The sequence below is a fragment of the Nothoprocta perdicaria genome, unplaced genomic scaffold (genome assembly GCF_003342845.1).
Source record: "Nothoprocta perdicaria isolate Ctin4 unplaced genomic scaffold, notPer1 scaffold_41, whole genome shotgun sequence".
Lineage (NCBI taxonomy): Eukaryota > Metazoa > Chordata > Aves > Tinamiformes > Tinamidae > Nothoprocta > Nothoprocta perdicaria.
Genome location: NW_020455655.1, coordinates 725,708 through 741,668, shown reverse-complemented (window position 1 = coordinate 741,668; position 15,961 = coordinate 725,708). Strand labels below are relative to the sequence as shown.

The 15,961-nt window shown below is 41.3% G+C and overlaps 1 protein-coding gene across 4 annotated transcripts in view; it reads left to right on the top strand.

The window, feature by feature from the left end:
* The window catches only part of TCF12 (transcription factor 12), a 149,579-nt gene that overhangs the window by 111,449 nt on the left and 22,169 nt on the right, over positions 1 to 15,961 (top strand). For 3 of the 4 annotated variants that reach the window (XM_026045758.1, XM_026045757.1, XM_026045756.1), the window contains exons 1-5: positions 63 to 131; positions 9,164 to 9,269; positions 10,439 to 10,578; positions 10,908 to 11,052; positions 12,686 to 12,750. In XM_026045758.1, coding sequence (XP_025901543.1) covers positions 63 to 131; positions 9,164 to 9,269; positions 10,439 to 10,578; positions 10,908 to 11,052; positions 12,686 to 12,750 — 525 coding nt within the window. Of the gene's footprint in view, positions 1 to 62; positions 132 to 9,163; positions 9,270 to 10,438; positions 10,579 to 10,907; positions 11,053 to 12,685; positions 12,751 to 15,961 lie in introns of those variants that run through there. The other variant, XM_026045759.1, reaches the window with a different exon arrangement.

Sequence of the window (15,961 nt, the reverse complement as noted above, 5' to 3'; positions counted from 1 at the left end):
GGGCGGGGGCGGCGCGGCGCGGAGCGGGCGCTCAGTGCAGCCCGCGGCACGGCCGGCGCAGGATGTACTGCGCGTACCCCGTGCCCGGCGCGGGCGGCAGCTCGCTCATGTACTACTACAACGGCAAGACGGTAAGCGCGGCGCAGCGCGGCTCCCGCGCGCGGCTGCACTGGCCGCTCGGGAGGGCGCGGGGGAGGGGGGGGAAGATGAAAGTGCCCTCAGTTATGTATAAAAATAACAAGGAGGGATCTCTGGGAATGATTAGGGTAGCAGCCAGCCGCGCTGGGGCTTCCTGTTTGGAGCCGGGGGCCGCCGCGCGGCTCGCGGCGGCACCATCTGGTCCCAATCACGGCGGCGCTCTCGCCTCGGCACCGGCGGAGCCCGCGGAGCCCCCGCGCCGCCCCGGGCCCGGCCCCGGCCCGGCCTCCAGGCGGGCTCGGGCTCCGCAGGTGCCCGCGCGGCTCCCGCGCGCCCGCCTGGGCTCCCCCGCAGCCGCGGCGCTGGCGTCGCCGCGGGGGAAAAAGCTGCCCTGAGCCGGGGGCCAAGAACTGGAGCAGCAAATGTACCGCAGCGCCGCACTTTGTGTCGSGTCGTGTGGGGTTGGCGCTCTCTTCTGTTATTAAAAGTAACGTTAAGTAGGAAAGGGGAGATGCTCATCCTCCCCTCCTCTTTTTTTAAACTGCTGTTCTCCTCCCATGGGCCTACATGAGCTTTGCCTTCACTAGTAAACTTTTTGCCAGCACTTTTGTTCAGTGGTAATTAAACTGTGGATCTTTATGTTCATTAAGGACGCTCTGCGTGAGCTCCTTGAATAACAGAAAAGACACGGGAAGAGAGGTTAGGAGAATCAGCAGAATCGCTCAGTCTCTATTTCATTTCCTTTGGTATAAATGCCAGCTGCCTTTCAAATATGAAATTATTTTCCTTTCATGTCTGCTCCTAAGCTAAAACAGTCCGTTTGAAGTTTTATGTGAAGATATATATAAGACTTAAGTAAAATTAACTATAAGGTACCCCTGAAGCAAAGGGAGTATAACTTGCATGGAGTTTTGATTTTATTCTTTCTAGAGCACAGATCACTCTATTACAACATTTCTCTTTGTTCTTGTAGCAGGAGAAAAGGCTTTGATCTTATTAAGTATTTCCAGGCATGTAGTGGATGGAAGTGGGTACTGTAGGGGAGCATGGCTTGAAAATTGATAGCATGTGCCTGTTACGGGTCAGAGGTGACCTTTATGAGCTTGAAGAGTTAGTAAATAGATGACAAATCATATGATGCTTCTATATCATGTTGCCCGAGGATTTATTTCATTTTGGTGTGTTTCTCACTAGCTTTTAGCATTTTCTCTCCTAGGAATTTTGCAATTCCAAATTCCTTATTGATTAATTTAAATACATAAAAGCAAGATATGTGAATGGGGAAGGATGTTATTTTTATTTTACTGTCTTTAGTGTTACTTCTTAGCATAGGTGCCAAATATTTGTTTAAAGCTTTCCATACTTGAAAGGCAGTACGTACCCTGATTATGATGCATCTTGCTTTTAGTTGTGTTGCTTGATCAGTTAGGAGTTAATGGCATCTGCTTCATTGTTTGAGGTTTTTTGAGTTCAATTTTGAATAGCAACATCCTTGGATATCCATTGATGTGGATATAAAATCTGGTTTATTTGCAAGCCAAATACGTGGGAACTGACATATAGAAAGTGTAATTTAAACTTTTTTATTAAATGTTTTCATTTTATTTTATTAAACTTTTAAATTATGTAAACCAGAATGTATCTTAACATTAAACTGCAAAAAAAAAAAAAAAAACCCAAGATTCTAAGCACCCCAGTAGATAGCTTCATGTGCAGTGACACATAAAAGTTTCAAAGCACCTTTTTATATATATATATATATATATATATATAAAAATAGATATATGTATGTATTTTGTTAGAGATTTATTTCGTGTGACTTCTGGTATGTTTTGGAAGAGGCACATGAAAGTAGAAACTATTTTTTGATGCAAAACTGCTGCCAAGAAGTAAAATATTACCATTTTTCATTTTTGTGTATTAGGTATTTAAAATACGTATATTTCAAGAAATGCTCTCAAACTGATACAGAAAAAAAAGATTTTATTCTGTTTCAGAAGAAAATAAATACACTACTCTGGATTTTTTTTTTTTTTTTTTTTTTTTTTTGCTTCACCTGTTGATACACAAAAACACTTTTTTTTTTTAAGGCTCAAAAGTTTAATTTATATGGAAGTTTTTATAAATTTTGAAAAGTACAACCAAAAATCATCTGTTTTTCTTTAAAGTTTCCTTGTTACCTTCATTTCTACAAAACCAGGCTATAGACACAAAATCAAAACTTCCAAACCACATTTGAAAGCCCCCTCCCCTTCCAAAAAAAAAAAAAAAAACCCACAGATGTTTGAGAGAAAATAATAATACATTTTTGATGGGAGAATAGGAGCATGTGACACTTTTTAACAGCTTAAGTATCATTCATTTTTTTTGACTAATGATTAAGCAGACGTCATCATTCAGTGTTGTGCTTTTTTGTTTAAATTTTATAATCAAGGAAACCAAAATAATAGTAGAGGAAGCTTTATTTCTTTGTGCATGAAGAATAAAAGTTAAAGATTTTTTTCTGCTTTTTCAGTTTATTTGAGCATTTGAAAATTAATTGGTTATTTTCTAAATGTACCTTCTGAGATCTAACAATCCTACCCCTGGATTATTGGATTATTTTACAATTGATCCCAGTGACTAATATGTCAGTTATCCCTTCCCAAGCTAAATGGTTTTAAGAAGCAGCATTGATTATGTTTTGTATGGGCTGTGGCTGTTGTTTCGCAGGAGAACAGCCTCGTGCCTGGCTCGCACAGCGTTGATGCCTTCTGTGGATGGCAGTGGGTTACTCGATGCTAGTCAGAATTTGAGTGTGTTTTATTATTGAATAAATGCTGCTTCCCCAGCCCTGCTGAAGATTTTGTTGAGCATTTACATGGAGTTTCTGCATGTATCACAGTAAATTGCTGCGATAGCTGTTAAGGAAGGCAGTACAAAATTGCTGGGGTGTGTTTTTGAAAATAAATAGTGTTTTGTGCTTTCTGTTTTGGAGGCTAGCTTATGTGGAGAGGTTTGTAGAAAAGGGGGATTCCTGAGAGCTTTTAGAGCACAAATGCCCTTTGTGACCGTGTATGTGTAAATGTGTGTGCATCTGTATCCATATAGGCATACACGTGGGTGTGTGTGGGGGGGTATATTTTTAGTAGATACATTTTGACCTGTCTTTTGGTCATCGTTCTTTGGGTTATAACACCAAGATATATATTTAATAATGCTGCCTAACGCTTAGTACATGATGGTACACTTTTATTTGTAGCTGTTATGCAGCAAATAACGCACCACATCTTCTAACATCAATATAAAGTGTTTTCCGTTTGTAAATTTTAGAGTAGCCAGGTGCTAACAAGAGTGATTTAATTCTGCTTTTATTGGTATTGGGCTAGTTAGTATACAGGAAGAAAAGTACCATTAAATCCGTTGTGTACCATATGCTGCCCTCAGCAACTTAGACAAGGTCAAAGCCAACATTTGTAAGTCAGGACAAATACAAGATCATGTGGAAGATCTCTAGGGGTGCTCTCTGTGGACAGTGAAGGAGGAGCGGCCCCAGACCCCGGCCCAGGGGATTTGCTCATGTCCCGCACCCTCCTCTCCCTTCCCGCTCCCCCAAAAGGCGCTGTGACTTGGGCTGCGGCAGCCGGAGCGTTTTCCGTGCCCGGCGCGGCCGAGCGGAGCCGCCGGCCCCACGAGCCCCTGCGCGGGCGGCAGCAGCGACGGCATCAGGTGCCGCGCAGGCGGGCGCCGAGGAGCAGCGCGGCCGCCGCTGCCTCGCACGGCCCGCCCAGCGGCTGGGAGCTGCAGGGACCCGCGGTGCTCCTCGCTGCGGGGAACAGACAAAAGCAAAAGCCACCCCGGAGCCAGCACTGCAGGCAGGACTGACTGACCGACTGGTGTCAGGCATTGCTATCACAGCCACAGTGATCTGCTGATAAACGGGCAGCAGGCTGGGGAATAGGCTGCTTAACTTATCCGTTTCTGAATTTAAGAAGGAATTTCTGAAGAATTGGGGATACGTGTTATTTTGTAACAGTGTAGTTTGAATCTGAAAAATGAGAAGGAAGGAGCTAGCTTAGCAAATATATTAGAAAAGAAACCTGCAGGCATCATATACAGGCATTCATTTCTAGTGGTGGCCCTGCTGCCTGACCATTTTGTCTGTCCCTTCTCTGCCTCACGCTGTGATTGAAAAAAATAAAAATAAGAAGTTTCTGGGTATTGGTTTTGGATGTTAAGTGAGTTGGCCTACACTTTTTAATGTGACTTTAAGGTTGTTGCCTGCTGAAGAAACTAAGGAGAGCCTGTATATATCCTTGCAGTAGGAGTCTGCATTTCAGAAATACCCAAATAGGCATGGATAGCATGCCTAAACTGCATAAACATTTATTTAAGATGGTATTCAGGCTAGCTACTTCAAGGAGGTTGAATTTTATACTATCCTTAAAAATTACGGGCAGATTTGCAGATGAGACTGATGCTCTGTGCTCTCTGAGGAGTGTTTTATTTTCCTTCTGGGCTATGAGAACAGAGTTTAAAACATAGGAACCTCACACCTGGTGCTGGAAACAAAGTAGAATTTAGGACATGATATAGTGAATCTTGTGTGTTATGGCTTATATTATGGTGGCTCAGTTTATTGTCTTGCTTAAATATTAGCTATCCCAAAATGGATTTTTTTGGCAACTTTTGCTTTGCTTTAAAGAGAAGAATGAGAAGCTATAGCTAGTATTGTACGTTCCTGCAGCGCATGCTTCAGACAGAAATATAATAAACACAAAAATCGTGCTTCCTTTCCCCAGAGCTGCCTTTCAGCAGAATGAGTTTTTGCCACAAAACCTGCAGATAATACACTGTAAAATTTTGCCACATGTACAAATCATTCATCAGCGCGCACTTGCTCGGAACGTGACTGATGCAGCTGGAATGTAGATGGGCCAGTTAGCAGAGGCTGCAGGATGGCTCTCCTCCTCGGCTGCCTTCTCAGCGCTCGCTGTCTGCAGCTGCCTGCTAATATCTCCCTGCACTTCCAAGAATTGTTAGTAACTGGGTTTATACGAGCAGCACAATTCATAATTTCGTAAACAGCGTGCGTGATGGGAGGCTTTAACTTGCGATAGCATGAGCTCATCGGAAGTAAATTTTGATTGCTTCATTCCGATTTTTAATGTGCTCTTAGCATTAATATTAAACATCAATAAATATTTAAAAATTTGAAACAAATTAAGGGAAAATTGCATGAGAGAAAGTATGCCAGTAGGAGGACTGCAAGTATTAAATGTATTTATAGGATAGGCTTGAAGTTTCTTGTAACAGAGCAAAATCTGGTAAACTCATATCTTCAGTAAAATATTCGTGCTATTTACACCTTTATTAGTGAATAAAAGTACATTGGATAACTCCTTGATACATTTTAGATATGTTAAGGCTTTAAACAATTAACTTTTATGATAGTGTTCATTAAGTACAACTGCAGATTTGAGAACTAGATGCTTGTGTTTTGCTAAACTTCATCTAGTGTAGGGCGCGTGGCCTTTCGGTTCTTTTTTCTGGAAGTCGGGTTCACTTTCCAAAAAAGATTCCTTGGCCATCAAGCCACCATCCTGCCTTTCTGACTGGGGAAATGTGAAACAGCTCAGTGCGAGAAGAGACAGAAATGGATCTCTGCCTTCATGTCCTTTGCAACTCATTTGTCCTACTTTCCTCTGCTGAGGCCATCTAGCCTTCAGAAGTGCTGCGGCCAGAGGATTAATGTATGTTCTAGCACGGCTCCAAAAAAAGAGTCGAGTCCTCCACTTGATCAGTCACTTAAAAGGCTGCATTTGGCATGTGTTTATCTGGAGGGAATTTCCCATTCATACTCGTGGAGTGGTTTGCTTGGCAGTTGGGAGATGCGTCCTGTGCCCTCAGGTGCAGCGGCTGTGAGGGGGTCAGGAGAAGGGCTCCTGTCCTCCTGCTTGAAGAGAACCATCCTCCAAGGAGACTGCATGGACACTGAGAATGTTCCACAGAATTCTTGGGAGCATCAGCCAGGAAAAACAAGTTTGCCCCTGGATGTCACTGTAACTGGTTTAATAGCCAAAAGAGGATGTCTCAAGCAGTTGTGTCATATTAATAACTGCTGTACCGAGCCCTTGCGCAGGCCATGGTGACGGCCCCGGCAGACCGTGGCCTGCGCAAGGGCTCGGTACGGCCAATGGTGACCAGTGACCAGCAGCCACAGGGTCCCCGCTCGCTGGGAGGGAACGAAGCCGCCAGCCCGACAGGGCTCTTCCCAACCGCAAACCATCGTTCCTCTATGGTCAGCTTTTTGACGGGAAAGCTTTGCGTTGGGTGTCTTGTGGGCCTTGGTTTCATCTTAGCAAATTTTCGCAACTTTTGAATTTTGTTTGTAGTAACACAACATAAAAATGATGATTAGGTCATTAACCAGAAAAAAAAAACTGGCGCTCATCTGCAGGTGATCAGATGACATCAGAGGCCTGGTTTTAATTTGTGGGTAGTTCTGATTGTAACTAAAAGAGACTTGCTCTTTTTGTGGAATTGGCTGGCTGTTTCCCCACATCTGGAGTTAATGAAGTCTTTGAGACCACATCAGTTGTGTTTTGCCGCAAGAACTCTTTGATCTAAAAAATCTAGACTGGCACAAGTGCAGCTTCATAACATTGCAGCTATGTTTTTGCAAGCTATAGTTAAGATACCAAAACAAGTAGAAACTGTATAAAGTTATACATCTGCGCTAGAACTTTCATGTAGCTGTTTGGAAGGGCCTCTTTGACATTAATATAATTCATAACATTTTTATTATGTTAATGGCTTGTACATGTGTATCAGTAAAGGATACATTTGTAGGAGTTAGGGTTTTTCAATTTAATTTCACTTTTGAGATACTGTTTAATCACTTTTTATAAATCATCAAATTATATGAAATTGTGAAATTTCAGAGCTTGTATTTACAAGTCGTATTGATAATGTCAGAGCTTAAAAGAAATATAATTTGTCATTGTAGATCATTCCACATTAATCAACGTGGATCTTTATGTCAATGATAAATGTCATAAAGCTTTGTTTCCGCTGCTGTCCTGTGACAGTGATAGATTAACCATCAGCTATAGCATATGCTGTGTTATTCTGCACAACAGAGAACTTGTAAATGAAGCCCAGTTTTGCCTAATATGTTTGTAGTCTTATGCCTGTGAGTATTTACAATTTGACAGACTGACATTTCTGTTAAAGTATGTCTGAGGCATGCAATATACATGCGTTCATCCTATATAGTAAATACATATGTACTGTTAACATTACTTATAACATATTGTCATTCTGTCACTCAGATTTGGTTAACATCTATTTTAAATGTATTCAGAAATTTAAAATTTGCTGGAAAAATATTGGAGAATAGCCCCCACCCCCAAAGGATTCTTTTCCTTCTCTAAATTAACAGGTTTTTTTCCTCTTTACATTTGAAATTTGCATCAAAATAAAATCAAACATGTAACTGAAAGTTTTTTTTTTTCTTTTCCCACTGCACTCCTGTTTATCAGGTGTCTTTTTAGCTGCCACTTTCACCACAAGTTTCACCAGGAGGCCCCATTAGCAAATAGGCCCCTGGTTAATTCCGGGTGCACTGGTAGCGGCTCCCTGGGTGCGGAGCCGCCCTCTCCACCCAGCCCTGTGCCCACAATCACCTCCTGCCACTGCCCGGATCACCTTGCGGGAGACTTGGGCTCCTTTCTTGGTTGCTTTCCTCTCCCTTCTCCTGGCTGGCAAACAGCCTGTAAACTGTAAAGAAAAGGGAGGCACTGGCGTGTTGTACATACAGACGTATGTCTGGTTTTGTGTAGGGATGGCTGAAAATACTTGCTTTAGAATTTTAGGCGTTACTCTTCAAGTTGCACTACACAAGTTTTGAAATTTTAAAATAAAATGTTAATATGTGTGTTTATTTTATCAGAAGCACCAAGTATAAGGTGAACAATATAAAAATAAACTTTAAAATACCATGTTTTCTGCTTTTTATTTTCTTAACTGTGTAGCAAACAGATGCTTTGGTCTAAATCTTCTATTTTGATGTGTTATGCTGCTATATTTGTTAATATGTTTTTTTTATCTGTTTTTCTTCAAGTGCAGTAACCATATTGCAGTATTTAGTACATTGTCTAAAATACTGCTAAAAAGAAATAGCACCTTATATAGTAGTTAGGATAGGGGTAGAGTGCTTGTTTCTGTGGCAAATTGATTTTGTTGATTGAACTTTTTTTGGAGTATATGTATTCTTTTTTAGAGTGACTACATTTAAAAACATGTAATTATTCTGTTTATTTGGCTTTTTATATAGTTTGAGTTGTTGAAAGAATTGGTTATTTGCAAGTTCAGAGTGGCCAAAAAAGTGAACCTCAAGATTAGCATTACACTGATAGGAGTGAATGGTGCTGGTTTTCTTTAACTCTGGCCCGGCATGAGAAAAATTTGCTTGGAAGTGCAATTTAAAAATTTTTCCACAGGCCATGCATTTCCATTGCATATACTTTGGATGATTTTACGAAGGCACACATGTTTCTGAATGGATGATGCAGCAGTCACATAAAAATCCTCCCCTTTTTCACTGGATGTGCTTTTGTTTTGGGATTGTGGGGCTGCCAGTTAATTAAATATTCAGAGAGGCATACAGTTGTGTTAAAATAAAATTTGTTGGATAAAACAAGCTGTTTTATCTTGTTCTTTTTATCTTGAGCAACAAGTCTGTGCGAGTTGTGCTCTTGGAAAGCAAACTCAGCATTCGGGCGTTTATCAGGCCACCTGGCTGAGCTGGCACACCAGCAAGTGCGGTGTTAGGATCGCTCTCCTCCAGTTTCCACGCACTGTGGCAACTTGCTTGAAGAGCAAATAAAACAAGGGTGACAAATGGTGCAGCTTGCTGCACTGTTCTTTTTTTATTAGTATTATTTATTTGGTTCTCTGTGCCTGTGTGCTGTCCTGTCGGGTTTCTTGGCTCGTGATACCCAACTACTGCTAACGATGTGTCTTTCTGGTCTCTGATCTTTAGGTGTATGCACCATCCCCAAGTTCTGATGATTTCAACAGAGAATCTCCAAGTTACCCATCTCCTAAACCGCCAAGCAGTATGTTTGCTAGCACTTTCTTTATGCAAGGTAAGTAAAATGGCTTTTAAATATATATATGTGTAACTTGTCCTTTCAGTAGAAATCTGAGATTAGCCACTGCTACCCTGAATGAATGGCTAAACTCAAAGGTAACATGTTGTGCTACGTCTTGTGGCTGCGTTTTATGTACTTTTAAAACGGTTAGATGAAGGAAGCTGTCTGTTGATTTAAAGTTTTCCTGGTGACATTAATTGCTGACTGAAATTTAAGGGGATTATACACCAGGCCAGATGGACAGAATCCCCCATCCTTTGATTTGTAGGGGCTGCAGAGCAGCACACCGCAGCTATATAGAAAAATGAGGTGAGGGCTCCTCGACTGCTCAGGAATTTGGCTGTACAGTATCAGCTAACAGGCGGAGTTCTCAAATGCCTGTATGTCCAGCATGCCAAAAAAGAGGGGGTTGAATTGAACAAACCTAGAGCAGAATTCATTTCCTCGTCTTTGTGTCAAATAAATAGCTCAAGCTGCAGCCTGACCAGGTTTTGAGGACGCTGAAAGCCTGGAGCCTGAGTAAAGCAGCGTGCAGAGCACCTTGGTTTGTGCTACTGAAGGAAAACTGCATTGACACACTTGGGTCTAAGGCTTATGTAATATAGTCATTTCAGTTATTTAAATCTGTTTATGAAATGTTTTTTATGGTACTAAGGTATTTAAAACTCTAAATTGCTTATTTTAGGTTAATAGATGTTTTGCACTGTGTGTTTATGGTGAGCTCTGCTTAACCAAGCATCTGTCCTCTCCATCCCTTTTTTATTATTTCTTTTCGTCTGGAATTTTTATCAACTCTCGTGATACAAATCTGGCCCTACTGAAAGTCTGTGTAATTAGCAGAAGTACTTGGTATTTTCTCAGCTGTGGCTGGATTGTATTTCAGCTATAAAGCCTCTGGTGGGTTTTGGGGGGAGGGATAAAGGGGGAAGGGTTGGTGGGTTTTTATGCTTGTTTATTGTATAAATATAGCAAGTGTGGTAGCAGAAAAATAGAGACACAATATAAGCTCTTCAGTGTTTCCCTATTGATATGTGTCTGAGTAGCTAAATTATGTCTTGTTTTAAATAATTTCATAAAGGAAAAGAGATGTTAGTACTCTCACATGAAACGTATTTTTCTTTTTTTTTTTTTTTTTTTTTTTTCCCTTTAATTAAATAAAAAAGATGGGACCCACAGTTCTTCTGACCTCTGGAGTTCATCCAACGGCATGAGCCAGCCTGGCTACGGCGGAATGCTGGGGGGCTCTTCTTCCCACATGTCCCAGTCGGGCAGCTATGGCAGCCTGCCCACGCACGACCGCTTGGTGAGTTCCCCAGCACCCGCTGCAGCGCTCACGCTGCCGCCTGGAGCTTGCACCTACAACAGTTCGTTTCTTGTTTGCTGCCCACCAGTATCAATTAAAAACCTCGTTGTCATGACTCTCAGTCTTAAAATATTAAATCTATTTCCTCCTATTTGGGTGTATCATATAACACAAAGCTGTGGCTTGGATATTCAGTGGTTCATTTAAAGGGTGGATGATTCGCTTTAAATATTGGATATGAAGAACCGAGTCCTGTATGTATTGTATCTTAAAATATCAATATCTATTTGGAGATTACTGAAGTGTCCTATGTCTTTTTTTCTCTCTAGAGCTATCCTCCACATTCAGTCTCTCCTACGGATATAAATGCCAGTCTTCCTCCAATGTCTAGCTTCCATCGTGGCAGTACCAGCAGTTCTCCTTATGTAGCTGCCTCACACACTCCACCTGTCAATGGATCAGATAATATTCTGGGTAAAAATGTTCATCATGCTGTTTTTATTTATTATTATTATATAATTTGACAAGGCAAAGAAGTTAGGGCTGTACTATACATAGAGTTAAAGCTATTTTATTTATGGGATGCTTGTAGTCAGGGATATTAGACCACTATGACACTTGTTCTCAGTATGGCTGAGGTGTAGGAAGTTGGTTTGCAATCAGCTGAAGTCTTGTTGCTTTTGTAATCAAGTCCTTGCTTAAAAATATATATTCATTTAACTTAAGTGATTATACTTCCACAGTTGAGTATATCCACAAATTCATTATGATAGTCCTGATAATGAAGTTTTCAGAGCTGCTGCTGTATCCCTAAGATACTGTGCAGAACACGGGTAAGAAAGAATGTTTCTTTGGGCTTTAAGGAGCTTGATAAACTGTATCGTAAATTCCTCCCTTAACTGATTTAAAGATTAGTGACTAGCCAATATGGTRGCTAGTTTAGACTTTTCAGTGTCTAACTAGAAAGCACAAAATGTAGAATGAAGATCTGTTCCGTGTGTGCATTTGATAAGTATGGAATGTTTTGATCTCTTTCCTTCCTTCTCCTCTTGACCAACTTGGGAACAGTCATAAGGATTGAAATGCAGCCTCCTGTATTCAAAGTTTTCCTTTTTTTTTTTTTTTCCTTTTTTTTCCCTCTTAGATGTAATGTAGATGTATCTCTCCAGATACAACTGTAAAAATTAAATGACAGGAGATGTCTTTCAATTTGATATGGTTTGTTCTTAGCTTTGTTTCAGTAAACAGAATTTAGTTGGAGTGATTATATTGACTTTATTTTCAGAACGTGTTTTAGAGTTGGATCTTTAAACAGACCTTAGTTAATAAATCTGCATGTGAAATTTGAGTCTGAAAAATCCAACTCTGCTATAACATATGAAACAAGATGAGCATTGCATCAGTGGGATTTCTGGTTGAATGTTCCACATGCATTAAAAAGTTGTTGACACTCAATGCTGATTGCTGCAGAAATAAGATTTGTTTTCAGAGGATCTGTCTTCTACAGTGAAGTCTGTATTTCAGGGCATTCAGGTCTTCTCAGTATTCGCAGTTAGCTGGGCCTTTGCTTGGTTTAATGGTGTTTAGAGTGAAAGGACACACACAGCTCCCAACATACAACTAAAGAAGAGTAATGGGGGCAGTGACAGAAACCCTGGTGGATAAAGAGCCTTTCAGGGATTTTCTAAAATAAAGATTAGAGCACAGCACATAATTAAAGCTAAAGAGTAAGGAAACACACAAAGAGCTCTTGTATCTTCAGTGAGTTCAGCTTCTAGCATTAATGAAATGTGCAGCGCTTTAGTGTTAACGTAAGCTTTAGGAGTCAATTGTAATAGTATAATTTGCTTAGTATTTTAGTTTTTGTTTTACATGTCATTGGACAATCTGTGATACTACATGTAGCTAACCTATCATGATGATACTCTGATTTTTAAAGGGGAGCACCTAATTTTTTTTAACGTAATGAAGATTGATTCTATTGACATTGACTCCTTTAGAATATCCTCTTTTAAAAGTGCGTTTCTTGTTGCATATAATTAATACAATAATAAAAGTGAGTAAAGCTGCAGCAACATTAAGTATTGGTTTACTTTCCGTGTCACAGGAAACAGAGGAAATGGTGCTGGGAGCTCACAGACAGGTGATGCACTTGGAAAGGCATTGGCATCTGTAAGTAGTCATTAGAATATTCCAATCTTCAACATATTGGTCATTGCTTTCATTCTTTATATTTTCGTTCATTTTCTGTTATCAAATCAGTAGTTTTAGGTATGAAGTTAAGATAATGAACGATGATAAAATGCCACATGGTATATAAATGTTCATAAACAGGCAAATGAGATGTGCTTTTATTTGTAAGAGACTTGTTCTGATCTTTTTTGGATGATGAGAAAATTAAGGATGAACATAGTTTAGAAAGTTGCATATACAAGGTAAAATTCACAAAAAAAACCCTCTGTGTTTGGTCTAATCATAAATCTTTCATTTTTCCCCCCATATAATGTTCTAGTTAAAGTCAAATATTTTTAACATTACTCTCAGAGCAGATCCTGCCTCAAGGTTTAAAATATTTTCTCAGTGGCCTTGTAAAACTGAGAAATTTTGAAAGCTGTGTTGTACAGCTGTAATTTATGGAACGGATTTTAAAAGCCTGTGTATGTATAAAGTTTAAACCTTAACTCATGTTTAAATAATGTAGGTAATGCAAAACATTGCAAGTATTTTCATTCTGTTAAAATTATTTAAAGCTCTGTTTACATACTGCAGATGCAACAATTACATTGCGTTAATACTATGAAATGAAGAAGAGCTTTTTTATAAAACAGATTCTTTTGAAACCAGTCCTTATATTCTGTATCTGGCTTAATTCTCATTGTAGTAGAAATTGCAGGGTTGTGGGTGGTGGCTGGCGAAGCAGTTTGGATTTCCTGTGCTTAGCCCAGAGGACGACTAATCCTGGTGGCAGGATGGAGGCCATGGCAGCCCCGGCAGAGCGAGCGCCTCGCTTGCCTTCTGCTTGCCTGCCCTCATACCAGCAAATGTGCCTTTTCCTGCAGCTCCTGTTACTCCTGCTTCCATCAAAGGGTTGTATGTTAAGAGATTACTAGGACTGATAGTGTCAGGGGACGCTTGTAACATCTGAATTGGGTAGGAGGGCTCTGACCTACAGGCTTTAGAGGAGGAAAATGTTGCCCCTTTGATTTGAGGGATGCAGCAAGCAGGTAACAATTGTGGAGTACAGAGGGCAGTTAATGCTGCTCTCTTCTGTTTAAGACCCGCCAGAAAAGAAGTGGGATCATTTCGAGTTTTAAACAACCCTCCTTACGTGCTTCAGGATGTTCATTTCTGCACAGCTGTTTTGGGATGGCTGTTGTTCTGCAGCCTCCCCAGAATTTCAGTTTGTTACATTGGTCAGTGAGACCTCTGTGACTTGGAGGCTTTCCATTACTCTCCAGTTTTATTACAAGCATATCATTATTCTGTTGTCCTTTTCCTGCGTGCAAGATCCTCAGATATTCATGCCTGCGCGGAGGAAACCGGGCTGATGTTTTGAGGGAAAACCTCTAAATCTGTTGCGAGTGGAAGCCAGGGCCGAAATGTTTAGTGTAAGTGGTGGGTGGGCTCTGGTCGCCGTGGCAACGCGGCTGTGTCATCCGCTCCTGCCGCTTGGCAGGAGCAGGCAGGTCAGTCCATAAATCACGGCTGTCGGAGCCGAGGGTGATGCTTTCCATCTGCTCGCGCGGTGCGGTGCGTGCCGCGCGCCCGGCCGCCTGCTCCCCGCACCCCGCGCGCGGCCCGGCGGAGCCCCTTCCCGGGGCCGCTCCCTGCCGCGGGYAGTGCGGGCGAGTCGGGTCTGCACGGGAATTCCCATTGCCAGCACGCTCGGAATACTTCTCTGAGCCAGGACTTAGTTAAATACTCCTTTTTTTTTACCCCCGAAAAAAGACTTTTTGTTAGTGTTTTGGATGGTACTGCTGCTAAGAGCAATTTCTCATTCTAAAATAATGTTGATGCGCATCTTACAATAGGCCTTTCATGTGTGAAACATCAGAGGATACGACATTTGTTCTTCAGTTTAGGTATTAAAGACCGTACAGAATAGTATGTGATTAAACATGTAAGGCCAGATAATACATTTGCAAAGGTTCTTTTATTTTTGGTCTAAGCCTGGATAATTGTGGTCTTAATCTCAGGGTAGGCAAGAAAGAGAATTGTACATGAAAGTATTTACACAAAGTTCCCAAAGCCCTGTGGATTATGCATTAGTTTGGATAATGAACTAGTATAGAGAGAAAGAAAAGAAAATCTGGGTATTCGTGCCATTTCTAATGTGTTTCCCTGAACATTTGCCAAACAATAACCCTTTAAGATTGTGCCCATGGAGGGTTATATGGCAGGAGAAACATCTGGTTTATTTCATTGCCTAATGCCAAATCAAAACACTTGGTCTTTAATTTAGAGGAGATCAAACAGGAGGGCTGTTTAACTTTGTTGATTATATCAGCCCTCTTTGTGATAACTTATGTTTTGATTCCTACCTCCACGCCGGGGTAAAGGCCTTTGTGTGCTCTGGCGCTTAAATAGCCACTGGTCTCCGAACAAAAGAAAAGAAAATGTAGGGAAGTTGACTTCTAAAAGTAATTCATGAATTAAGTTTCTTTGTTGCTTTAGACTCAATAACATTAGCATAACAAAGGCTAACTGAAATGTACACTGTAGTGTTTAAAAAATTGGACTAACAGCTCCGAGGTTTGGCTCTGCGGGCTCTCCATTGTGCGCCCTTTGTCTCGGCGCCTTTTCATTAGGCGCTGGCATATTGGCACCCCGCGGCCCGCCTGGCCCGCGACCGAGGGGAGGAGGCGGCGCATTTGTTGCAGGAAAATGACTCATGTCACCATTTAAGCCTGGCAGAAGGTGTCAGGGTTGTTCATCATTGGTCATTTAACAGCGCAGCAGCCAGGCGCTGCATGCGGAATGAAGGCTGACGTCGTATATTTATTCGGGGCTTTCTTCTCGACGCGCTTTTTCGCTTATGAAGTGCAGTAAAATAAGACTGGCAGGTAGAGCGAAGGAAAAGGGTTTCAGAGAAAACTTGAGGGGACTTAACTGTGGCACCGTTTCACTTTTAGTATCGTAGCCATCTTTGGAATAGTTGGCAATTCATATAGCAATCTTCAAAACGGCCTGACCAAGACTCTACAAAGAGTTTGTGCTGACGGGCAGTGYATTAATTCCTGCAGTGTCCTGCAAGTCCTTTGTTCTCCGCATTTTCTTTCTAACACACATGAAAAGGACGTGGTCTTCTCATTAGGAAGGTGATGGTGTTTTCTAAGGCAGAAGTTTGTTAGGCCAGGAAGGAGCATGTGCTCTATCAGATCCT